Below are 27,846 nucleotides of genomic sequence, written 5' to 3'. Positions count from 1 at the left end.
ACAGACTGGGGCAGGGACTGAATGGGAGTGGAGGTGCAGGGCCACAGGGGCAGGGAAAGAGGTGCAGGGCCACATGGGCAGAGGGGGAGGGCGTATGGGTTGAATGGGGGCTCAGAGACACATGGGGACGGGGTGCAAGGACACATGGGAACAGGGGCAGATGTGCTTGGATGAATGAGGGAGGCTAGAGGTCAGCCAGAGTCTGCATGGGGGATGCTCCCTAACAATCCCTCCCCACCCCCGCCCCCAAAAAAACCTGTTCCATACTTTTCCCACCCATACCCAACAACCCTTCAAGTTCATACCCAGGCTCCTTTCCAGCAATTACTTCCCTCTCTCTCAGCTGCTCAGTTAGCCCTGACTCCCCCAAGCCTTTGCACTGCTTCTGAGGGGTGCGGGAAATACGGTTCTATATTGTAGTTTAAATGAATTATTACTCAGAGTTCTGTATTAATATGCCTAGTAAGGAATCTATTTGTCAAAAAACATTTCCTGAATCTTTTTGTTGTCTGTATTGTTACAGAGATACTTGTTGACAGGTACTTGGAAATGAATTACAAAAATAATTGAAACTGGTATAATTTGATACTAAACTGGGAGGAGTGGTAGATACGCTGGAGGGGAGGGATAGGATACAGAAGGACCTAGACCAATTGGAAGATTGGGCCAAAAGGAATCTGATGAGGTTCAATAAGGATAAGTGCAGGGTCCTGCACTTAGGACGGAAGAACCCAATGCACAGCTACAGACTAGGGACCGAATGGCTAGGCAGCAGTTCTGCGGAAAAGGACCTAGGGGTGACAGTGGACGAGAAGCTGGATATGAGTCAGCAGTGTGCCCTTGTTGCCAAGAAGGCCAATGGCATTTTGGGATGTATAAGTAGGGGCATAGCGAGCAGATCGAGGGACGTGATCGTTCCCCTCTATTCGACATTGGTGAGGCCTCATCTGGAATACTGTGTCCAGTTTTGGGCCCCACACTTCAAGAAGGATGTGGATAAATTGGAGAGAGTCCAGCGAAGGGCAACAAAAATGATTAGGGGACTGGAACACATGAGTTATGAGGAGAGGCTGAGGGAGCTGGGATTGTTTAGCCTGCAGAAGAGAAGAATGAGGGGGGATTTGATAGCTGCTTTCAACTACCTGAAAGGGGGTTCCAAAGAGGATGGCTCTAGACTGTTCTCAATGGTAGCAGATGACAGAACGAGGAGTAATGGTCTCAAGTTGCAGTGGGGGAGGTTTAGATTGGATATTAGGAAAAACTTTTTCACTAAGAGGGTGGTGAAACACTGGAATGCGTTACCTAGGGAGGTGGTAGAATCTCCTTCCTTAGAGGTTTTTAAGGTCAGGCTTGACAAAGCCCTGGCTGGGATGATTTAACTGGGAATTGGTCCTGCTTTGAGCAGGGGGTTGGACTAGATGATCTTCTGGGGTCCCTTCCAACCCTGATATTCTATGATTCTATGATTCTATGGTGTGATTATATTATTTTGACAAATAAAATATGCAGAATTTTAACATATTGGGTGCAGAATTTTTAATTTTTTGGGGAATAATTTTTAATGTTTTAATGTTTTGGTGCAGAATTCCCCCAGGAGTAAACATGTGAGGGAGTTTGGGGAGGGCAGGGAATGGAGTTCAGTATTGGCTGCAGGGGGAATTGTGCACAGATGTGCTCAAACTGCAGTGCAATGGGGGACTTGAGCATCTCTGTCTGGCCCTCCAGTAGCTTTATCATCTGCTCCTGCCACTGTGTCCTTTCCAGGCTATCCTGCCTGAGTCTTTCGTTAATTGACTCCCTCCACCCTCTTGTTTCACTATGTGATGCGTCTGTTGACTGCAGCACTTCACAAAACATATCCTTACTCCTCCTGGTTTGCCTCCTTATCTGTATGGCCCTACCAAATTCACAGCCTTGAAAAACACGTCATGGACCATGAAATCTGGTCTCCCGCCATGAAATCTTCTGTGTGCTTTTACCCTATACTATACAGATTTCATGGCAGCGTTTCTAAAATTGGGGGTCCTAACCCAGAAGGGAGTTGTTTGGGGGGGGGTGTTCCACAAGTTTATTTTAGGGGGGTCTCAGTATTGCCAGCCTTACTTCTGCACTGCTTTCAGAGCTGGGCGGCTGGAGGGTGGTGGCTGCTGACTGAGGGTCCAGCTCGGCACAGAGCAGTGCAGAAGTAAGGGTGGCAATACCATACCATACCATCCTTAATTCTGCTCTGCTGCTGGCAGCAGCTCTACCTTCAGAGCTGGGCTCTTGGCTAGCAGCTGCCACTCTCCAGCTGCCCAGCTCTGAAGGCTGCACTGCTGCCAGCAGCAGCGCAGGAATAAGGGTAGCCATACCGTAACACCCCCCCCCACACACACACACACAATAACCTTGCGACCCCCACAACTCCTTTTGGGGTCAGTACTCCTACAATTACACCACCATGACATTTCAGATTTAAATAGCTGATATCATGAAATTTACAATTTTTAAAATCCTATGACTGTGAACTTGACCAAAATGGACTGTGAATTTGGTAGGGCCCTACTTAGCTGACAGAGGAGCTCCACTGGTGCGGCGGATCGGGTCCTCAAGGGCACAACTGCAGAAGCCAAAGAAACAATGAAAGAGACAGTATTGTGAATTCACTTACAGTCATGAATCACAAAAGTTACACATACTTATTTCTCGCTGTCCCTTTACTAGCACACAGTTTGGCAACAGTCCGAAAAATGGTGAGGTCAGCCAGGGGGTAGAGGGGTAATGGGTTCTGAAGGGGGAGTGGGCAAGAAAGGACAAAGGGTCTGGGTGATTTGTAAAGAGGGTCACTACACATGCCTCGGTAGAGTGTTCTGAATATTGGCACCTTAGCCCACAAGTGGGGGTAATTGAACCTGATATCTCACTCCTGAGGGTAATCCAGGATGCAAGGGTGCATCTCCTGCATGCATGCGGCTTCAGACCAGGTCCATATGCTGCTCGCCTGTGTGCTGCTCTGGTCCCTGCTGAAATAATTTCCAATTTGCGCAGCAACAATCCCTACAGCGAAACAAGGCAACTCTGCCAAGGAACCTTTGGCAGAGAATTGCAGAATACCTACAGAAAAGTTCTTTAGAGATCTCTATGGAGGATTCGCAGGACATCCTGGTGTACATTAACGAACTTTTGCACCAGGCCCCCACTGCACAGCTGCATAGGCTCATTTGTTAATTTCTGTTCCTTATGCCTCTTCTCCCACATAAAGTATGTGAGAGCTCAATCTCCTCTCACCATGCAGTATCAAAGCACAATGCATGCTTACAAGAGCTTGCATCTCCTTCTTCAGGCATGCCAGAGCGCTAAGACTGGCTAGACACCCTGGAGTGGAAAAAGAAAAGGAGGACTTGTGGCACCTTAGAGACAAATGTGTTAGTCTCTAAGGTGCCACAAGTCCTCCTTTTCTTTTTGCGAATACAGACTAACACGGCTGCTACTCTGAAACCTGGAATGGAAAAGAGGTCCTGACTCGCCATGCCACCAGACGACACTGTGGTGTGTTCCACATTCTTCTCCAACTCAACTTCTTTGTCTACCACTTCGTCCTTGGGGTTGACTTGACTGGTCGATGCCTCCAGTCCCCCTGAAGTATTCATGGAGCTCCTGGTGGTGGAGGAGGTGGGGTCGCAGTCGCGGATGGTGTGCAGCTCCTTCTAGAAGTGGCATGTCTTCAGCATTGCACCAGAACAACGGTTGGCCTCCCTGGCCTTCTGGTACGCCTGCCTCAGCTTCTTGATCTTAGCACAGCACTGCTGCATGTCCCTCTTGTGCCCCTTCTCTGGCATCTCACTAGCTATCTGCCTGTAGGTATCAAAGTTACTACAGCTGGAGAGAAGCTGCAACTGCACAGCTTCCGCTTTCCACAGATCCAACAGGGCCAACAGCTCTCGTGTGCTCCACACAGGAGCGTATCTACTGCGGAAAGCAGGCATGGTCAGCTGGGAAAATCCTGTGTGAACTGTCCATGCCGACCAAACAGGAAGAGGAATTTCAAAAATTCCCAGGCCTTTAAATGTGGGAGGGGCACATACCTGTGTACCTTCAGGGCAGTGGAGTTCAAACTGCTGACCAGAGCGGTCATGATGGGCATTGAGAGACACCTCCTGAAGACCAGTTAGGGCAACATAAGCAAGCACAGTGAGTACGCTGACACTGCGCCGATCTAACTTTGTCACAAAAAACCCTATGCCTCTCGTTGTGGTGGTTTTATTTTGTCGGTGTAGCAGGAGAGTTAAATCGGCATTGTAGTGTGTATATCTCCACTGTTTTGTTGACGAAAGCTGGCTTTTTTTGACAAAACTGTGTAGTGTAGACAAGGTCTTACATTTATTCAGGATTGCACATTGTTGTTAGGAACAACATGAGATTCTGGCCAAAAGCAGCACCTCATCAAAGAGAACCCTCACCTCCTCAAAAACAAAAGCTGCACTTGGGCTGAGGTAGGAATGGGTGTTATGGTGATTCATTGGCACCCCAAATCATTCCTATGCATTTTAAGAAACTTCTGTACAGTGGAATCTTCATTCACTAACAACATGCAACCACATCTGATGTAAAATATGGCAGTAGTTTAAGGCATGAATAAGTGGAGGGACATCTAGCATTGGTGCTATAGATCACATAATATAACTGCCAAACAAAACAGAATTTGATGTGTGTGTGCTTTTTTTTTTTTTTAAGATGAGTGAGCCATAAAAATGGTCTGGTTTTTATATTAAATTCTTCAGGGGAGGGACCATTTCATATAAATTAGCAGTTCTCAAAACGTGGGTTGTGACTCCATTTTGATGGAGTCGCCAAGGCAGAAAACTCCAACTGGGAGCTCTGAGGGCAGCAGGGGGCTGAAGTCTGGAGCCCCATGCTCCGAGCGCGGCTGAAGCCCAGCCCTGAGTGGGGAATGAAGGTAGAGGGTCGCAATTTTTTCTAGTGGGATGTGTGTGCATGTGTACCTTTTAAAAAAAAAATCCAAATGGAGTTGCTAGCATAAAAAGTTTGAGAAACAAGGATATAAATGTTTGAGCAGTGCTTAGGACAATGGGGTCCCCAATTGGGGCCTCTAGGTGCTACCACAATACATTAAAAAATAATTATAGAAAGTCCCGCAATTGTGAAGTTAGGTTCTCTTCATTTTGTAATGAGCTGGGGTCAGGAAGACATGTGTTACTATTTCATAGGTAAAAATTCAACAATATGACCATATGAAAAATTTTGGCCCACACCTTGTGTATTTTCATTTGTAGCCGCAAACAAGTGTACTAAGATGGATAAAGAATTTCAAGGCCACTGGAGAATTTTATGTCTGATGGTCCCCAAAGCCTGGGATTTTGGAATTCTGCAGCAAATGGTGGAATTTACAGGTGAAAAGATTTTAAGCAGCTATGTTTTCACTAGCACAGATGTAATTAGCTACTGAATTCTCTTACTCTCAAACAGCAATTATTATGAAGAGCAATGGAATTTTAAGAAAACAGAGTATTTATAAGAAAGCCTTAGAAAGTATTGATTAAACAAATGTGAAAGTTACAAAAATATTCAGATTGCTACAAAACATTCTACACATCAGCATTTTTAAAATTTAAATGCCTGATATTGCTAATGGACTCCCTATTACTTTCTGTGCAGAGAAAATCCCAAACTGACTACTGCAGGAACAGTAAAGAAGAGGCATAATGCCAACAAAACAAGGTTTCACTACAAAAACTAAGGATACTAAGAGCTATCTGGCTAGATGTGTTTTTTATTTAGTCTTCTAGGTTGATCTCAGTGCAAGGATTTGCTTTTAGACTCTAATCCAATAATCTTGTAGTTCTTTACCAAAAATTCTTTCTATTAAGCAGGACTAATTTGTTAGTGTAAAGTCTTCAGGATCAGTCACACAGCCAATACATGTAAAAACTTACCCAGTTGCAGAAAGGAAGACACAATCATCGTGCAAAATATTTGCTACTCTTTCAAAAGTTCTATAGTTGGTGGTGTCCTTTTGCTCGAAATATCCAATGATATTTCTTTTACTGCGCTGTAAAACAAAGTATGTACTTATGACTTTTTTTTAAAATTTCAGTCACCAAAGGCTATTATTATTCCCCAAAAAAAATGTTAAACCCAGAAATGCTTTTCATTTATCCCACAATCAGAGACATGGGCAAGGGCTGTTGTCCATCTGTCTCCAAATGAGGTGTGACCATACAAAAATGCAGGTTTTAAAGATTTAGACTAGAAATGTTACTTAATACTTTTTCAGTGAAGGAATGTAAAGTGCTTCTTTTCCTGTTTTCAAATTGACACATAAATGAAAAAAATTCCAGTGAGGTAGATAACATTTTAACAAAATCCATGCGATTAAAAAAAGTAAAAGTTAATTCCAATAATTTGAAATACTAGAAATTATCTGCTTTTCATTGCGAATATAAAAGCCAATAAAATAATTCTTTTGAATGGTAAAAAAATCAAGAAATACATACAAATTAAACACTACATGATTCACTTTGTCTCAAAATACAAAACTCTAAAATCCACATACTTCATAGAACACCAATCAAGAGACTTACGTCAAGAGACTTAATTTCTTCCAAGTCATTAACTTCTCGAATAGGATTGCTTTTCTGTTGCCTGATATAATCTGCTATTGCTGTCACCGACCTCTGACCCCTATACTCTCTCTTCATCATCATCCCATTCCGGAACAGTTTTAGGGTTGGATATTTGCTTATCCTGTATCTTTGAGCTATGTCCGCTAATAAAGAAATTAACAGAAAAAATAATGCTATAGATATGGAAATGTACTGTTTATTAATCCTTATGCACACGCACAAACACTAACAAAGACAGGGGCGTTGGACACACAGTCCTGCTTCCCCCGTCTTAAACAAGAGCAAAATGAAAAGCACTGCAGAAGAGAGAAATGGAGAGTAGCTATGGTATTTATATTCAAGAAATGCAATTTCTTGCATATGTTGATGACCATACAAAATCATAATGACCAAAATCTGGCATAATTCTAAAACTAGATTCAATCAGTCACTTACACTTATTTAGCACCCTTCATGTGAACATCGTGGAGGGCTTTTTAAAAGAAAATTGAATTAATATTAAAACAGGGCATAATAAGCAATAATAAACAAATAAAATTGAAAAACTTGCCAAGTAACGGAGTCTAATCCACTTGAGAAGTAAGTTTAATAAGATGTAAACAAGATCAAGACCTAAATAATGCAATGACTAAAGCTTCCTCAGAGCTAGAGCCAAGGATATACACTAACCCAGTACATACTAATTAATTTCATGTTTTCATAAATCTTCATACAATGGTATTAGGAAGTACACAGCCCGGGGGGCACCACATGGAGATGGTATTAATTTGTGTACTTTTAGAAGGTTACAGCATTTGAAGCTATATACAAATACATTTAGAAAATAAATTTAAAATTCTCTATTTGCCAAGTATGACAAAAATATGCTGCAACAATCTCACCACTTATTTACTTACTATTAAATGACAAAAAACTTTGTTAACTCAGAGTTAAGGTTTCCAGCGATGGCTTGTGCCCTTCCACAACGTCAAATTCCGCAAAACTCAAACTTCTGAAAACCAGGAAATACATAACCTTAACTCTTTCCCATGGAGCTGGCAACGGCCACCAGGAATTACCTGCATGTACTCCAGCTGCATTCACTGTGTAAGATGTAGTTGTATTGAATGGTGGAGGAATAAAGTGAAGCAGCTTGAAAGAACTGCAATTGTGATATGAGGAGATCTGGATCTGAGTCCCCCCACCACATATGTTATGAAAGGAAAGAGGTACCTGTGTATCTGCAGGTTCCAGTTTGCAACAATTCAACACAAAATTGTGTAGGCTGCATTGGTAGCACAGCACTAGGGTCTGCTTACCATGGGTTCTGCCATATGAGAGCAGTCTGTGGATTTAATGATAGGCAGGGGGAAGTATAGGTATACATGGTATTCTGTGTGCAAGTGTGAAAGGGTTGTAAAAGGACATGAAGTGGCTGCTATATTTTACAGATGTGCTATTTTGTTGGGGGAGTATGCTCAGTGTTTGAGCGTAGGGATAGTATGGGTAGCATCAGTCCATTAGAGTGAAAAGGCAGAATGGGAGTGTGTGTGTTATGGGCGTGTTGGGATATCACTCAAAAAGGGCAGAGAATTAAGGTTATGTGGCTGTTTACCTTAACTCTGTCTTTCCTCGTTTTCAGAAGTTTGAGTTTTGCTGAACTCAACATTCTGGAATGGCACAAGTTATCACCAGGCAACTTTAACTCTGAGTTAACAAAGCTTTTTGCCATTTAATGTTCTAGTTTTTTAAACAGAAAGAGAAATGTTTATTGGTAGGAGTGAGTGGTCACTTGGACAGTTGTATACTCATCTAGGTTTACAGTCAAAACGCTGCTGTGACTAGAAAATAACCAAAAGACGTAGCTTTTATAGAATGCTTTTCCTCAGTAGATCTTAAAGAATTTTACATTAGGAGGCCCATTTTAAAGATGGAAAATTTAGGTGATGTATCTTAACTGTTTGTTTTCTGGATTTCAAATGTTTACATTTGTGTTACCTTCTTTCCTTCAACCCCAGACCCCAGTTCACATGAAGGGGGAAAGAGAGGGGATCAGAAACCTCAAGAGAAACAGTCTCTCCCGGATCCCAAACCACACACAGAAGGGGAGAATTCAGAGCTGACAGCCACCCCTCCTCAACTTCCTGTGCTATCCCTCAGTTCACCAACCCCTCCTGTTTCCTCCCTCCCCCTAATATCTACCCACACCCCTTTACCAGAGCCCCCTAAACCCTCTTCCCTCCCCTACCACCTTTTCCCCACTTTCCCCCCTCTGTATAATACCTTCATCCCTCACTGCAGACCCAGACCATTTGTCACAGATGTGGCAATTTCCTGAAATTTTTTTCCTTGAAAAAATAAAACATATGTAACTAAGCATCTTTGGAGTCCATTGTATTAAATATAAAGGTTATGTATTATTGCAGTCCAGGGTTGTATGTAACTTATCTAGAGGGGAGATGGGATGTTAACCCTTGGAAATCTCATGAACTTCAAAGGACTATACCGAATTGGCCAGACAAGAATGGACTTTTGGGGCAAACAGTATCAAGTGTTTCCCTCGTTAATCACTTGCAGGAGTTGAATACAAATTTCCCACCTCTGGTTATGCAAAAAATTCAGCCTTTTGAAGCTATACCCTGAGGAGATGACCACTGTCTGCTGATTACCTGTTCCCAGAGCCTGAAGATCAAAGGCCCAAGCTGTGTAAAGGAAAGACTGAACTATTCATGGTTGTGCATGTTCTGAACTAATGCTGATAAACTTGTAACCACAGAAAAATTCTTTGTGGGGTTTGAAGGCCTGAGTTCTACCAGAGCCCTTATTGGAGTTGTGGGAGGAAAGAAGAGGTCTCTCCTAAGATTATTAGCAGGTGTGAAGGTTCTTGTGAATGGCTGTGTGAAGTGTGAACGGCTCTATTCATGTCAGTGGGTGTTCCCTTCCCCTCTCCCCAGTGGAGGAGAGTTTTTGATGTGTGTCAAGTATACTTGTTCTCAGTTCCAATCCTCGCTCTGGTCTCCAAAGTGTGTTCTTGGTGCATGCTCAAAGCACGCCTTTTCTAAGCTCCCCAACCAGAGGGGCAGGGCTTCCGCAGATCCTGGATCACATGAGGATGTAGGGAGAGGCACTCAGGCACCCCCAAAAAGGCAACCTCCCCAATCTAGCTCATATGGGGGGGGAGGGGTAGACACCCCAGGGTGCAGTCAGCAGTGATCCCCAGATCTGCTTTTGTGCTCATAGAGTCTTCATTCTATCCAAGTTGGTATACAGTTCAGCTATAGATTTTGCAGATGGTATATCTTGCAGCTTATCACTTGCCCAAACAATACCAGTGGCCTTGACAACACCTGACACGCTTCTTATCACAAAATCTATGACACTACAGAAAAGAAATGGGGATGGGACATACCTTGCATTATCTTAAACCATTCTGCACCTCCATTCTCTGTCCTCATGCAGAATGCAGGCTAATCATAAAAGCTTTTATCAAATTAACAATCTTTGCTGGAATTTCATAGTGTCCCACAATCTTCCAGAAGGCTTCTCTGAGGCCACTATCAAATGCTTTCATAAAATTAGCCAAGTTAAAACCAATCTTCTGCTAGTATTCTAAGCCTCTCTCAATAAGTCTTCTCCAGGTAAAAATCTGATCTGAACACAACCTACTGGATCCATGTAACTACAGGCCTGTTAGTTTGACATCTGTAGTATGCAAGGTCTTGGAAAAAATTTGAAGGAGAAAGTAGTTAAGGACATTGAAGTCAATGGTAAATGGGACAAAATACAACATGGTTTTACAAAAGATAGATCGTGCCAAACCAACCTGATCTCCTTTGAGAAAGTAACAGATTTTTTTAGACAAAGGAAACGCAGTGGATCTAATTTACCTAGATTTCAGTAAGGCGTTTGATATCGTGCCACATGGGGAATTATTAGTTAAACTGGAAAAGATGGGGATCAATATGAAAACTGAAAGGTGGATAAGGAATTGGTTAACAGGGAGACTACAGCGGGTCCTACTGAAAGGTGAACTGTCAGGCTGGAGGGAGGTTACCAGTGGAGTTCCTCAGGGTTCAGTTTTGGGACCAAATCTTATTTAATCTTTTTATTACTGACCTTGGCACAAAAAGTGGGAGTGTGCTAATAAAGTCTGCGGATGATACAAAGCTGGGAGGTATTGCCAATTCAGAGAAGGACCGGGATATCATACAGGAGGATCTGGATGACCTTGTAAACCGGAGTAATAGTAATAGGATGAAATTTAATAGTGAGAAGTGTAAGGTCATGCATTTAGGGATTAACAACAAGAATTTTAGTTATAAGCTGGGGACGCATCAATTAGAAGTAACGGAGGAGGAGAAGGACCTTGGAGTACTGGTTGATCATAGGATGACTATGAGCCGCCAATGTGATATGCCGGTGAAAAAAGCTAATGCGGTATTGGGATGCATCAGGAGAGGTATTTCCAGTAGGGATAAGGAGGTTTTAGTACCATTATACAAGGCACTGGTGAAACCTCATCTGGAATACTGCGTGCAGTTCCGGTCTCCCATGTTTAAGAAGCATGAATTCAAACTGGAACAGGTACAGAGAAGGGCTACCAGGATGATCCGAGGAATGGAAAACTTGTGTCATGAAAGGAGACTCAAGGAGCTTGGCTGTTTAGCCTAACTAAAAGAAGGTTGAGGGGAGATATGATTGCTCTCTATAAATATATCAGAGGGATAAATACTGGAGAGGGAGAGGAATTATTTAAGCTCAATACCAATGTGGACACAAGAACAAATGGATATAAACTGGCCATTGGGAAGTTTAGACTTGAAATTAGACGAAGGTTTCTAACCATCAGAGGAGTGAAGTTTTGGAATAGCCTTCCAAGGAAGCAGTGGGGGCAAAAGATCTATCTGACTTTAAGATTAAACTCGATAAGTTTATGGAAGAGATGGTATGATGGGATAACATGATTTTGGTAATTAATTGATCTTTAAAAATTCATGGTAAATAGGCCTAATGGCCTGTGATGGGATGTTAGATGGGGTGGGATCTGAGTTACTACAGAAAATTCTTTCCTGGGTATCTGGCTGGTGAATCTTGCCCATATGCTCAGGGTTTAGCTGATCACCATATTTGGGGTCAGGAAGGAATTTTCCTCCAGGGCAGATTGGAAGAGGCCCTGCAGGTTTTTCGCCTTCCTCTGTAGCATAGGGCACAGGTCACTTGCTGGAGGATTGTCTGCTCCTTGAAGTCTTTAAACCACGATTTGAGGACTTCAATAGCTCAGACATAGGTGAGGTTTTTAGCAGGAGTGGGTGGGTGAGATTCTGTGACCTGCATTGTGCAGGAGGTCAGACTAGATGATCGTAATGGTCCCTTCTGACCTTAGTATCTATGAAATCCAGACTGTTCTTCCCTGAGTACTTTGTCAACAGTAGTTTTCATCCTATTCAAAACGGTAATATACCACACTATTCTAGGTACAGATAGGGGGGTCATACTTCTCCAGTTATCACAAATAAGCTGGTCCCTACTTTTGGGGGGTTCTCTTCTTCAATCTTTAGGACAGACCTCTTTTTCCCAAACCAATCTGTACAACCTGCACATGCACTTCACCCTCACTTCCTTTCCAGCTTTTAACATTTCAGTATCTATCTTATCATAGTCTAGCTTTACCACTCTTCAGTTGGTTTATGGCCTTAGTTACTTCCTCAAAGGTGATTATTGGTCGTGATATAGATAAATCCCCTATTTCTTCACATCTCTCAATCATGTTAGTGGTTCCGGTGGTGGAGCACAGCCTGAGAATACTCTGTCCTCTGTGGTTAAAATCGTACCATCTTGAGCATTTAAAATGCCTCAATGGTTTGAGAATTGTGACGTCAGTTATTTGGATACCAGAAAAAGCTTTTTAAAATCCTCTCCTCAGCTTCCCTTGCTTCGTTTTCCATCCATTCTCTCTTATCTCTTCCGGCTGATCTCTTAACTTCCTTGCCTTTGTCTGCATATACTTCAGAATAGCTCAGTTCCTGCTGTCTTATTCTTGTTGAATTTTGTTCTTTAATTCTTTCTTTTCCTCAACAAGTCTCCATGTATTTAGAAAAAAATGCTCCAACTTTCTTAGATCTTCTCACCCCAATGCAGTTCGGGCTGCATCCATATTTGCTTCTTTGAAAAACTACCATTGTTCTTCTATGCCATTTGTCAGTGTCTTTAACTCCTCAAATCTTTTGCTAAGTTGCAGCTTGAGATGTGCCTTCACTGCTGGTTAGGCTAACTTTATAAACTTTGATGGAAGGAAAAGACGCTTTATGAGCATAAAAGCAGCTGCCACCAAAGTGGGACTTCGTATCAATATGCAGAAGACCAAGATCACAAAGCTAGGAGAGACTGCTGTCAACGCTGGCGGATGTGTGATTGATGGAGAAGAGAACAAAAGAGTTGATGACTCTGTTTATCTTGGAAGTACAATATCTGCTAACCACCAGCTCACTAAAGGAGTGAAGACAAGACTCAGCAAAGCCACTGGATCATTTTTCCATCTGTCAAACATCTGGAAGATTAAGAAGTTACATTTACCCAGATAAAATGTAACTGTACAACACTACTGTCCTTCCAAAAGTACTGTATGCCTTGGAAACATGGTTGATGGTGAAAGTACACAACAGGAAGCTGTATGCATTTCAGAAGCTTTGACTGAGAAGAATCGTGGGAATTCATTGGTGAGATCATATAAGGAATGGAGAAGTGTAGTGCTGCATGGGTCTAAGACAAAGATGGCTACGTTCACCCATGTCACCAGGCTATCCTATGGCAGAAGCACAAGTTATATCTTAGATTGGATTCCACCTAGAATGAAGAGAAGGCATGGAGGGCAAAGAATGACCCATCACAGGGCAATCGTAAAGGATGCTGTCATCATGGAGACAACCTACGATGGTCTTGCTCTGGACAGACAGCATTGGAAAAATAGGTGGCGTCATCTGCCACCAGGCACAGGAGACTTCAACTAAGTAAGAAAGATTCCCCACGATTCCAGACCACATGAAGGGCTTAGGGAATGGGGCTCAGATACCACCAGAAATGCAAGCTCCCACAAGAACCTGGCTCACATTAGAGGGGGCAGGGAAGGTGGAGTCAGACCCCTATAGATGGGCAGGGCCAGTCATATCCTGGTGCACGTGCGCAGACACATACACGCACAGGCAGGGAGCTGAGACAACCCACAGGGCAGGGATCCCAGCTCACACAGGGAGGATAGGAAGAGGGGCTCAACTGCTCCCAGATACGCAAGCCCCCTCCAGAACCTGGCTCAGATGAGGGGGAGAAGAGAGGATGCCACACCCCACAGATGAGCTGAGGGCCTCCAGATCATGGTGCACATATAGGAGGGGAATTTAGGGCTGACACAGGCCACACTACTCCTATTCTCACCCAGTTCCCCCGTCACTCACCCCCCATGTTCCCTTCCTAGTGTCCCATCCTTCCCCATCACCTGATCCCCAAACTCTTACCCCTTGATCCCATCTACTCTCTTCACCTATAATCTCTCTCCCCTCCCAGGGGTAGTTGTGCAGTTTCTTTTCTTTTCAAAACCATAGTGTCAGCACCTTCTGAATATTCTGCTGTAGTTGGATTACATTTCCCCATAATAATAAAAAACAACCAGATGTAGTCTGGAACTGTATGCCTACATTATTTTTTTAAACACCTCAGATTTCTGACGTACTTTGGATTTGAACTCACAGCCTGGCATGGTGCTCAGATTTGATGACCATTAACACATACCTTCAGAGCCAAACAGATCCTGTGATGCTGATGCAGTTTTCTAGATAGATAGCCTCTCTCTCAGCACATGTGCAGTGTAATACATTCAGAGCGTGGATAGGCATGCAAGCTTTAGCATACCTAACTGGAAAAGCAAACTTTTTCTAAAAATGTTTTAATTTGATTTTCCCCCATGGGCTGGTGGGTGCCATGCACTCTGTTGGGGTAACTCTCCAGTGTTTGAGACCTTGGTGCATTGATCTGAGTCCTAGCGCAATCTCTCTCTGTGAGCAAAAAAACTTTGCCAGAATATATAAATTTTAAGAAAAGCTCCCCCACACACACACACACCTCCCAGGACTGTGTCTTGAGAATCCCTTGGTCAAATGGCTCCAAATTTGGATCACTGACTGTACTTCACACCCTCATGATACACACCAAATTTCATGACCATGTCATTACCTCTACAGATTTGAGAGCATTTTAAACTGTCAGTCGTTAAAAATAAAGCTAGTCTTAACCTTAACTGTAGCAGAGCTGTTGCTCCGATCCTACATTCTGATCCCAGTATCCATATCTAGTCCCACTAAAGTCAATGAGATGTGTGCCAACAAACCCTGATGCAGCGATGGGGACTTTAATCCTACAAAAAAGAGTACATGTACAATAAATGAAAGCCTTCCATACTGAGCTATAATAAAGCTTTCTAATTTAAGCAAATAAAACTGGAATCTCAATTCACTATGGGCAGGAGCCTTTGTAACCTACAGTGGAGGCCATTTTTAGAGGAAAGCAGGGGCACAGAAACAAAGTAGCAGACGTCTCAGATATAGAAAAGTTCACATATTCTCTCTCTGATACCTGTTTCACTACAACAATCTAATTTATTAGTTGCTAATCTAATTAATCCATGCTTATTTTCTTTGTTATTTTTGTATTTAAATTTCTGCTTTGCTGGTTTTACTAGTACTTCCTCAAATTTTTGTATGGTGAATGGCATTAACTTTTCACTGGAGAAAACCTGAGAATTGAGAGGCAAACTTATTTAGGAAAGAGACAGCAAATTTAAAGTGATTTGTTGTAAAAATTGCAGTTTTTCTATTTTAAGTCTACAAATATATTTCTCTATATTATGAGATTCTAAAACTTGATTATAATGTAAAACCATTTGCAAATGGCTATACTCTAACATAGCTGGACTAACATTATTTCATGGAACAAATAAGGAGAACTGCGAATAACGTTAGTCCAGCTATGCTGGAGAATAGCCATTGGAATCACCAACACTTAAGGCACGTCTACACTACGAAATTAGGTTGATTTTATTGAAGTCCATCGTTAGCAACCGATTTTATACAGTCGATCGTGCATGTCCCCACTAAGCGCATTAGGTCGGCGGAGTGCGTCCCCAGTATCGTGGCTAGCATAGACTCTCAGAGTGGTGCACTATGAGTAGCTATCCCACAGTTCCCACTTCCCATTGGAATTCTGGGTTTAGCTCCCAATGCCTGGTGGGGCAAAAACATTGTTGCGGGTGGTTTTGGGTACATGTCGTCCGTCTCCCCTCCTCCCTCCCTCCTTGAAAGCAGTGGCAAAATCATTTTGCGCCTTTTTTCCTGGGTTATCCGTGCAGATGCCATAGCACAGCAAGAATGGAGCCCGCTCAGCCGTACACTGCTTTTGTGAGCGCTGCAATACCTCGTGCATTATCCTGCAGTATGTGCAGAGCCTAGCTAGGAGCCGCCAGCACAAGGATGATTGTGAGGAGGACATGGACACAGATGTTCCTGAAAGCACACGATGTGGTAATTGGGATACCATAGTGGCATTGGGGCACGTTGATGCAGCGGAACACCGATTCTGGGCTCGGTAAATAAGAACAGACTGATGGGACCACATAGTGTTGTGGGTATGGGATGATTCCCAGTGGCTGCGAAACTTTCGCATGCAAAAGGCCACTTTCATGGAACTTCGTGAGTTGCTTTCCCCTGCCCTAAAGCGCAGGAATACCAAGATGAGACCTGCCCTGACAGTTGAGAAGTGAGTGGCAATAGCCCCATGGAAGCTTGCATCGCCTGACTGCTACTGGTCAGTCAGGAATCAATTCGGAGTGGGCAAATCTACCGTGGGGGATGCTGTGATCCAAGTAGCCAGGGCAATCAATACCCAGCTGCTAAGGCAGCCCTCCGCAGAAACCTTCTGCAAAGGCTTTCAGAGTACCTCCAGGAGAGCTTCATGGACATGTCCCTGGAGGATTCCCGCTCCATCCCCAGACATGTAAACACACTTTTCCATTAGCTGTACTGGCTGTGAATGTATCCCAATTGTTCAGGGCAAATCAAACATTAAACACAATTGCTTTTAACCCCTGTAGTGTCATTACAAATGTGCACGCACCGGGGTGCCTTCTCCGCCATCAGGGTCCGGGAACAATATGCCCTGAGAGGTCCAGGGTGAGGAAAAGGTCCTGGCTACCGGGGAGAATGGATTCTCCGCTTGCCTGCTGCACATTCTCTTCCTCATTCACGTTGCTTGAGGCTGCCACCTTGCAGGTCTCCACGGAGAGTGTTGGGGTACTGGTAGAGTCCCCCCCTAGAATGGCATGCAGCTGATCATAGAAGCGGCATGTCTGGGGCTCTGACCCAGAGTGACCATTTGCCTCCTTTGTCTTTTGGTAGGCTTGCCTGAGCTCCTTAATTTTCACGCGGCACTGTTGTGCATCCCTGGTGTAGCCTCTCTCCGCTATGCCCTGTGCGATTTGGCATATATATATCAGCATTTCTTCTGCTGGATCAGAGTTCTGCCTGCACAGATTGTTCTCCCCATACAGCAATCAGATCCAGTGTCTCCTGTTCGCTCCATGCTGGAGCTTGTTTGAGATTCTGGGACTGCATCGTCACCTGCTCTGCTGAGTTCACCATGCTGACCAAACAGGAAATGAAATTCAAAAGTTCCTGGGGCTTTTCCTGTGTACCTGGCTAGTGCATCGGAGTTGAAAGTGCTGTCCAGAGTGGTCACACTGGAGCACTCTGGGATAGCTCGGGGAGGTCAGTACCATCAAATTGCACAGCACTGTCTCTATACTACCCCAAATTTGACCCAGGAAGGTCAATTTTAGTGCTACTCCCCTCGTCAGGGAGGAGTACAGCAGTTGATTTTAAGAGCCCTTTAGGTCGGCAGAACGGGGTTGATTGTGTAGACACATTCATTATAAAATCGACCTAATGTGGCTAAATACAACCTAACCTCGTAGTGTAGACCAGGACTTAGAGTGTCTTCCAATAGTGCATTAAGTAATGATAAACATCTAATGTTTGTGTGGTTTGTTCTCCGCCTTCCTTTCCCCAAGTGGATAACTGTGCATATAGTCTTATTTTGGTAGTATTTTTTGGGGAGGCAGTTAACTGTACATGTTGCTGTGTGTTAAAGTTACAGAAAGCATGACTGAAGAAATGCACATTGCACTCGCAGCAGAAGGGGTGGAGGTTTGTGACTATCCTTATTTCCTGCTGTTCTCCTTTTTTGTGGGAGTTCATTCCAAAATCTTGGATCAACTGTGAGAGCGAAGGATTAAAACCTCATTCCTGAAGAGATATGTGAAACTAGTGATTCTCATTATGCCTCAGCCTTCCTTTCACAAGGAACAGAACCCTGGTATGCCTTAGGGTGATCTTCGGTAGAGTCAGAGGTTGGAAAACACTGAACAGTTAACAGTTGAACTATTACTTATTTCTTGGCTCCTGAACAGTTGGATACCACCTATTGCATTGAGAATGCCATATGCTCTTAAAATTGTAATTACAGCTATTTGAATAGTCACTAGTATGTACACATGTAACCTAATTTACTTTCTGCCAAACTTGGAAAGTTTGTGCAGACTCATATGAAATGCATAATCTCCATGAAAGCAAGCTATGTTAGGAACATTTGTTTTGTCTTTTTAGATAAAGTCTAATGAAGTATTCAGAGTAGCAGCCATGTTAGTCTGTATCCGCAAAAAGAAAAGGAGTACTTGTGGCACCTTAGAGACTAACCAATTTATTTGAGCATAAGCTTCATTATTCGATGAAGTGAGCTGTAGCTCACGAAAGCTTATGCTCAAATAAATTGGTTAGTCTCTAAAGTGCCACAAGTCCTCCTTTTCTTCTAATGAAGTAGTATATTAATGCTTGATAACGTGGCTTCTACTCTGATTAAGTTTTTTGACCAGATATGTAACTAATACGACATTAAAATTCATTATGAATTACAAATTTAAAGTACAGTTTGAAGTGGAATGGAGGGAAAGGGGGTTTAATAATGGGGGTAGAGATTGGGAGGTAAGCAAAGAAGAGAGAAGATGAGAAAAGAAAGCAAGCAAGAGAGAAAAGGGAATGGTATGAAACATGCAAAGTAGCAGATGAAAGCAATAAAGAAGGTAGCTAAATGTGCATTAGATTCATGCCAGCAGGTCTCTACTGATAGCATGGTCAGCCCACAGCTTCACTAGAAACAGTCAACTCTGAAATGTGAGAATTGATGACATTTACCTCTGGATATATACTTTAACACAGAATCTATTTTTATGTGGAAAGTGAGGCCGTCTCTTAGTGGAGCAATAAGAACAAGTAGAAGACAAGTTACAGCAGGAGTTTTGTACTGAAAACAGGGAACCAGTGGTTTTGAGGCAGAAGCATGGGCCTCTCTTTCGTAAGTATCCACAGATTTTGGGAAAGCTTCAAAAATTATTTGGTAATAAATGACATTTTACTGCAATTATAAACAGGAATAAAAAGTGACTAGCAGAAGTATTAAAAGGTATGAAAGTGATTAAGTCAACAGAAATACATTTTTCTACTGATCAGGGGTTTAAAATTTAAAAATTTGGAAACTGAATAAATAAGGAACACGCGTACAAAGAGTAAGTTACTGGATTATCATAATTGAAGCACGTAGTATAAATGAATTCAAGAGATAACTAGATCGGTTTCTGAGAAAAAAGGGATTAAGATACAGACAAACACACACAGATATGTTGAGCCAGATAGCACTTTCCTGTTTCTAAAATAAGCTGTTTATTGTAAACTCTTTGTATGGGGACAGTGACTTCACGTGTATTGGTACACTGCCTTGCTCCTTGGACCCTGATCTTGATTGGGGCCTCTGGGCACTGTCATGACTAACTAATAATCAACAAAAAACACCGGTTTCCACCAGCAGTGACTATGTGGAGAACATTTTGGATGGTAAAGGAGAATTTGGAGAAATCAAGTTACCAGCATAGGCATCGACTCTGTGGGTGCTCCGGGGCTCAAGCACCCATGGAAAAAAAATAGTGGGTGCTGAGAACCCACCAGCCACAGCTGTTTGACAGCTGAGGGAGGACGGATGGCTTGGGGGAGGGGGTGGAGCAGGGATGGGAAGAGGCAGAGCAAGAGCAAGAGCATGGCCTAGGGAAGGGGCAGAGTGGGGATGGGGCCTTAGGACAGAGCAGGGATGGAGCACCCCAAGGGAAAAATAAAAGTCAGCACCTATGGTTACCAGGTAAAATGTTGTAAATCTTCTATCTTCTTTAAAAATCAAGGCGTTACTACTAAGATTTATTAAAGTGCTAAAAAGGCATCTTATCCATAGCTCTAGGCACCCTTAACAAAAAACTTAAATTAACCCACCACAACTCCACTTGCCCTTTGAACAGCTCCTCCCCACACTACCTATATTCAAATGTGGGGGGTGGGAAGAGTCTTGTAATATGCAAGATTGCTGAATGCAACATTCATCTGATCTCTCCTGTAATGTGAAGCAGCCAGCTCATTTTAGCTAGTAACAGGATGATAAACATACATAAAATAGCTAAGATAACTACCCAGCCTAGGATTTGAAGAAACTCTTCAGCCTTCGTTGCCAAAGGGGTCATCACAACCCTCATAAAAATAACTAAAACAGGGCCAATTTCATAACCTGGAGAGATGTACGCTTATCCAACTTCTTGAGGCCAGCCACACTACTAGATTTTTCTAGCAAATACAAATAGAAAAACAATGCTTCCAAATATCAGTGTTTTTTAGTCATATGTACTCACATTTATACCTGTCACAACCTCTCCTTTTAAGTACAAGGACAACAGAAATGAAAGACCCCTTCCCAACCAAACTGGAATGTAACAATTTTAGGATGAAGAGAGGGAATCTCTGTGATTACCACCACATTTCAGATTAATTAAGTAAGGGCGAAGTCAAGACAGAGCTGTGGTATGATCTAACCAACTTCTGTAGTAGAACATTCCACACCCATACACACACTTGGCTTTGGCATTAAACTCCCGGAAGAGTTTTAAAGAGATCCAATAGCACATCCAAGGTCAGACAAAACAGAGAACATATCCAATTCTTCAGCCTATTAGGCTTCTTAAACAACTTACCATAGGAAGAGAACCAGAACTAAGTCATTCACACTACTGTCCTGCAGAAAACTATGGAAATGCATTGACTATTAAATATTATATTGTAAACTATTCCCCTTTGCAGTAAATCATGACTGACTTGCTCTAAATTCTAAATCATGACAGATTTAATTCTCTTTTCTTCTCTAGCCAGGACACATATTCTTCAAACTTTAATTCTGTACTTCACCACACTGAACATATCTAAACATGTAATCATCTTTCCAAGCAGCAAAAGAGTTTAGGACAAAAGAAGCAACAAGTGAAAGGCCATTTTTTTCGTGGGAAAGAAGTTAGAGCTGGCTTCAGAACCACCTTTTCTGCAAAAACACCTAAGGCAAATCTCTTGATGGAAAAAGGACAGATTCTGTAACGTTAAAACTGACATGATGGCCATCAATGGTATTTTCATATTCTGTACAGACAACAAACTCCCTCACAGATTTCCACCACAACTTCAACCACCATACATTAAACTCTCTCTGGGCTTGTCTACACTGGCACACTTTACAGCGCTGCAACTTTCTCGCTCAGGGGTGTGAAAAAACACCCCCCTGAGCGCAGCAAGTTTCAGCGCTGTAAAGAGCCAGTATAGACAGTGCACCAGCGCTGGCAGCTGTGCCCCTCATGGCGGTGGGTTTTTTTAGAACTCTCCCAGTGCTGCGTCGCAACCACACAAGCCACATTAAAGTGCTGCCATGGCAGCGCTTTAACGTCGTCAGTGTAGACTAGAACATTCCAACACAAGCATCAACATCCTGGAAACCACAGTCAGCTTCAACAATGGTATCCTATAGACAACTACACATAAGAAATCCCAGATCACCACACCCATCTTTCACAGATCAAGGAACCACCTCAGACAAACTCAGATAACGCAGAATATGCTCTGAGGAGAAAGTCCAGGATATTCTCCTTAACACACTTAAAACCAAACAAGTATGCAGTGTTAGTTGTAGACGTGTCAGACGCAGGATATTAGAGACACAAGGTGGGTGAGGTAATATCTTTTACTGGACCAACTTTCACCAAAGACACTCCATCAGAGAAGTACACTGCACCATAGAATGGGCCACCAAAATACCATGGACAGTATAGAGGCACTGGATTTATGGCTTATTACAACAATCTATAACCCACTGAAACCCGCTCCCCACACTGACAGCTTCCCCCTTCCCCTTTCCCTTCTATGACTGGAGAGGTGTTAACAGGCCACTACACCTTGAATGGTCCCTTGAAATATGTGTTAACTAGTTATGCTAAACAATAGCATAGCCTTGTATTAAGCTATTCTTGTATTCTGAGTACATTTCCCAGACTTGAAGAAGAGCAAAGACTTGCACTTTCAACAAAGTAGTGTTCAGACTCCTTACAAAATGTATCTAGTAGGAAGTTCAGAATATTTTATGTGGACAGTCTCAGGAAACATGTTGTCTTTGCGCATCAAATATCAAGACTTGTTTCCAAGTCTTTGAAAAGGACAAGAAAAAAAAAAAAACCCTCCCAGAAAAACCCAAGCATTTCCAAGCCTCACATAACAGCAGATTCTCATGATCAAGAATGTCATGTATTAAGTTAGTCCCATTGCTCCTTGTCTGACCAACAGTGTACAGTGTAGATATTCTTCTTCCTCCCATAACAGTTATTTAAGCTACATTAAAATTTCCTGAACCTTGCCTAATCCACTATTTTAAGTCGCTCTGTTTGCCATCACTTGGACCTTTTCCAGCTTCAGTGTAATTTTTTTTAATCAGTGTGTAGTAGAACTGCAGTACTTCAGACTCCCAATTTAATTTTACAATTCACTGCAAAGTAACACTTTTCTTGTATTGCAAGTGATTCCTTTACATAGATTGAGTACATCCCAATGCAGAATTGGCTTTCTTCAGAATGACCTCCCACTGAATGATTTGGGCTTTATCACCATCACTATCAAATCTCTCTTCCTGAGGGTGCAATAAATATTCTCAGTTTACATCTTTGCTTCAAAGTTATTCTTCTGCAGGCTATTACTTGATACTTTGTATTAAACCTCATGTCATTCTTGTCCAGTATTCTAAATTAACCAGATCTGTACATGTATATCTGCCACTGATCTTCCCTAACCACATATTTTGCCAATCACAAGTTAACCTCTTCTCAGTGTCATTAATGAATATCAATAACAATGGTTTCAATACTGAATTGAGGTAATCCCCCATTGACTAATCTTCTTAAATCTCATGTAAAATTGCTGAAAGCCCATTTTTTCCTAAACATCATTTGTTATCCATTGCATTGTGTGGTGCAGAATCTATCTCCCATCAACGAATTTCTGTGCCGTACTGCCTTAACACTATTAAAATCCAAATAAGATATGCCTACTACATTCTCTTATCCAATCAGTGTCATATCTTAAAAGAATGTTGGGTGAGTCTAGCACACAGCCTGTGTTTCACAACACCTAACAGCTGCTCTGCAAAGCTTTTTCTCTTTAGTTGTCCATAAATTGTTTCCTCCACCAAGTTTCCAAGTATCTTAGGTCAGCAGGCATTACTCAAGTTTTCAGCCTTTTCCTTTAAGACTTGGAGCATTACCATTTCCCTCCAGACCTTAGCACATCTAGGGTGATAGAAATCACTGAGTTAAGATTAAAAGGAGTACTTGTGGCACCTTAGAGACTAACCAATTTATTTGAGCATAAGCTTTCGTGAGCTACAGCTCACTTCATCGGATGCATACTGTGGAAACTGCAGAAGACATTATATACTTAGAGACCATGAAACAATACCTCCTCCCACCCCACTCTCCTGCTGGTAATAGCTTATCTAAAGTGACCACTCTCTTTACAATGTGTATGATAATCAAGGTGGGCCATTTCCAGCACAAATCCAGGTTTTCTCACCCCCCACCCCCATACACACACAAACTCACTCTCCTGCTGGTAATGGCTCATCCAAACTGACCACTCTCCTTACAATGTGTATGATAATCAAGGTGGGCCATTTGCAGCATAAATCCAAGTTTAACCAGAACGTCGGGGGTGGGGGGGTGGGGGTAGGAAAAAACAAGGGGAAATAGACTACCTTGCATAATGACTTAGCCACTCCCAGTCTCTATTTAAGCCTAAATTAATAGTATCCAATTTGCAAATGAATACCTACTGACCGGTATTCCTACCTACATGCCTCCAGCTTTCACCCTGACCACACCACACGATCCATTGTCTACAGCCAAGCTCTGCAATACAACCGCATTTGCTCCAACCCCTCAGACAGAGACAAACACCTACAAGATCTCTATCAAGCATTCTTACAACTACAACATCCACCTGCAGAAGTGAAGAAACAGATTGACAGAGCCAGAAGAGTTCCCAGAAGTCACCTACTACAGGACAGGCCTAACAAAGAAAATAACAGAACGCCACTAGCCGTCACCTTCAGCCCCCAACTAAAACCCCTCCAACGCATTATCAAGGATCTACAACCTATCCTGAAGGATGACCCAACACTCTCACAAATCTTGGGAGACAGGCCAGTCCTTGCCTACAGACAGCCCCCCAACCTGAAGCGAATACTCACCAGCAACCACATACCACACAACAGAACCACTAACCCAGGAACCTATCCTTGCAACAAAGCCCGTTGCCAACTGTGCCCACATATCTATTCAGGGGACACCATCACAGGGCCTAATAACATCAGCCACACTATCAGAGGCTCGTTCACCTGCACATCTACCAATGTGATATATGCCATCATGTGCCAGCAATGCCCCTCTGCCATGTACATTGGTCAAACTGGACAGTCTCTACGCAAAAGAATAAATGGACACAAATCAGATGTCAAGAATTATAACATTCATAAACCAGTCGGAGAACGCTTCAATCTCTCTGGTCACGCGATTACAGACATGAAAGTTGCGATATTACAACAGAAAAACTTCAAATCCAGACTCCAGCGAGAGACTGCTGAATTGGAATTCATTTGCAAATTGGATACAATTAACTTAGGCTTGAACAGAGACTGGGAGTGGCTAAGTCATTATGCAAGGTAACCTATTTCCCCTTGTTTTTTCCTACCCCCCCAAACCCCTACCAGACGTTCTTGTTAAACCCTGGATTTGTGCTGGAAATGGCCCACCTTGATTATCATACACATTGTAAGGAGAGTGATCACTTTACATAAGCTATTACCAGCAAGAGAGTGGGGTGGGGGGAGAGAAAACCTTTTGTAGTGATAATCACCCATTTTTTCATGGTTTGTGTGTATAAAAACGTCTTCTGTACTTTCCACAGTATGCATCCGATGAAGTGAGCTGTAGCTCACGAAAGCTTATGCTCAAATAAATTGGTTAGTCTCTAAGGTGCCACAAGTACTCCTTTTCTTTTTCCAGATTATAATGACACTTTCCCTGATGGCTATTAAGGCAGATATGGGGTTCTTGATAAACCTCTGTGGAACATATGTATCCATGTTCCTCCTCCCAGACACATGCACTAGACTGACAGAGTGATATTCCTCTTGCTCTCTGAGTGCCCACTTAGGGATATCTATGGGTGTCATTATGGTATTATTAACTATTATTCCCAAGGGGATCAGGAGATATACCCAATTAGTGCTGGCATTAGCAATAGTTAAGACGTGAGCCGTGATTTCTCTTCAGTCTGGATTGTAAACAAAAACCAGATCCCACCACCACTGATGATGCTCCTTCTCGAAAGGTGTAACATCATCCATCCTCAGATTCTTAATTTCCACTGGGATGGTTCCTTGGTATCCAACCTTGAGGATGCGATGCCACAGTTTGCAGCCATGATTGTATTTTTATACAGGTAAGTGCCCATGATAGGTTGGTTTGTAGGACACCTATGGCTTGCACTATTCAGAATTGACTTCGTTTCTGTGCATCTAGCCCTTTACGCACAGTGGATATTATGTTGCATGAGAAATCACTAATCTGATTTAAAGGAGTAGTCAAGGTTGTTCCAATGCTGCCATATTATGGCCTACATGCACTGGGCTAGGGTACCACCTCTCATAGCATTGATTACGCCTAACCCTGCCCCGACTCCTTCCAAGACTTTTGCAGCGAAGTCTCTTCTCACTCAGGTATGTAGGCTCACTGCTAATTACCCATGCATCCCATCCCATGAGATACGATTTCAGAAAGGGTACACATTCAGGCTGAATATCTTGTGCGAAGAGCTGCATGTTAATAACAACCTTCTTTACGGTGTAACGGGGGTTGATAATAAGCAGACGCTTTAGGTCCTGTTGAATTACTACTGGGCCTAACTTACTGACATACGGTTTTGGGATTACAGTCACTTGTTGTCGAAGCTTAACCCCAAATACTCCTGAGACATACCACCTCCCAGAATCATTAAATGCAACAGATATGTTTGTACTACTGTAACAACTTGTCAAAAATATAACCTTGCCCAATGAGCAGAAATTACTTACATTCCCATAGGTGTCACACCGGTGTGCATGAGCACTAGTACAATCAGACGGATGAACATGGTTCGGGTAGGAGTATGTATTCTTACCCTAGTGAAGGGTATGTTGATCTGAGCACTCAAAAAGATCTCTAACTGCAATGTCCCCTCCTGGATTTTAAATTTTAGACTGGTGGACATGCAGGGGCATCTAAGTAAACTCTTGGTGATAAGTCCACCTGAACAGTTTACACCTTATGATCTTGCAGGTCCCAAACACAGTTTTGTTTAAACTTCACTACTTTGCCCAAGGGTTCTGAATCTTTATTCAAAAGATTTATCTGGGCACTATACTGGGCTGTGGCCATATTGGATCTATCCCCCAGCTCTTCATTCCAAATCAAGGCACAATTTGAACCATTCTTGTATGCAAAGGTCATGATGGGCCCAATATCCTCTTCAACTACTGGTCCGTGGTAAACACCCCATGCTTTAATAGGCTCTTTATCTGTTAACTCAGACCCTCTTATACCCTCCACTTTTCCGATACTGCAGAAATAGTGCTCTCCCTCCTCCACTGATAAGGTTCCTCCCATGGTTACAGTAATGGCCACCCACAAAAGACGATGGAGGAATCTTCGCTCCTATGGGATGAGCAACAAAAGGGTACAGTTATATGATGCAAAGACAATGCAGAGTTACCTCCCAGCATCCTTCCACGCTTTCAGCTGACTCGAGTGGAACCACTTGGACTTCTTTCCCTTGGGTCCCCTAAGCTCCACCTCGTACACAGTAGGACTGGCCTTATTAACAATATGTACGGGTCCAACCCATCTGACACTAAGGGTATGTCCTTATTCTGAGAAGTATCTACACAACACTCTGTCCCTGACATCCCATTCTATAGGTCTAAGGGAGCCCAATCTCTTGTCCATAGATTTAACATTGGACTTCATTTGGATGGCGACTTGGCGTTGTATGGAGCTAATATCCTGCAACACCCTCTGCATGAAACTATCCACCTTCAGCCTAGGCTGATACCCATCAGGTGGGGTCCCACCTACCCACAGTGCTCCGGGGTCTTCATAAGCCTACCTGTTATAACATCTTCGGGTGTGAACCCAGGAGATGCTACTGTAGATCTAAGTGCCATGAGTATTAGAGGCAATTTCAAATCCCAGTCCTTCCCCTGTAGGCTGACAAACTTTCTCAACACTGTCTGCAACGTACGATTTGTACGCTCTACCAGGCCTGAGCTCTGGAGATGGCCAGCAGTATGTAGCTTTTGCTGTATGCCTAAAGCTTGACACATTGCCCAAGCAACCTTTCCCACAAAATGGGGTTCCTGGTCAGAGTCGATACACTATGGCAGGCCAAATCTAGAGAAAGTCTGTTCTAGGAGCACTCTAGCAGTTGTTGTCACTGTGTTGTTCCTCGTGGGGTAGGCCTCCACCCTCTTTGTAAAGGCATCAATTACAACCCGACAGTACTTTTGGCCTCTACCGGTATTAGGTAAGGGACTGATGAAGTCCACCTGGAGGCGAGTCCAGGGTCCTCCAATAGGTTGGTGATGCATCGGACCTTTGGTGCCCTTAGCATCGGGGTTATTTTCCACACAGGCCAAACAACCATCGATGTACTTG

At 42.9% G+C, this 27,846-nt stretch overlaps 1 protein-coding gene across 1 annotated transcript in view; it reads right to left on the bottom strand.

Annotated features, from left to right (window-relative positions):
* ERP44 (endoplasmic reticulum protein 44) overlaps positions 1-27,846 on the bottom strand; it is a 131,032-nt gene that overhangs the window by 31,644 nt on the left and 71,542 nt on the right. The window contains exons 5-6 of the mRNA XM_084620990.1: positions 6,582-6,766; positions 5,934-6,049 (exon numbers count right to left, since the gene is read on the bottom strand). Of these exons, the coding sequence (XP_084477116.1) occupies positions 5,934-6,049; positions 6,582-6,766 (301 nt within the window). The remainder of the gene's footprint in view (positions 1-5,933; positions 6,050-6,581; positions 6,767-27,846) is intronic.

The sequence above is a fragment of the Lepidochelys olivacea genome (genome assembly GCF_965140295.1).
Source record: "Lepidochelys olivacea isolate rLepOli2 genome assembly, chromosome: 2".
Classification (NCBI taxonomy): Eukaryota; Metazoa; Chordata; order Testudines; family Cheloniidae; genus Lepidochelys; species Lepidochelys olivacea.
Note: the sequence above shows the minus strand (reverse complement) of the source record. Positions and strands in the feature narration are given on the sequence as shown.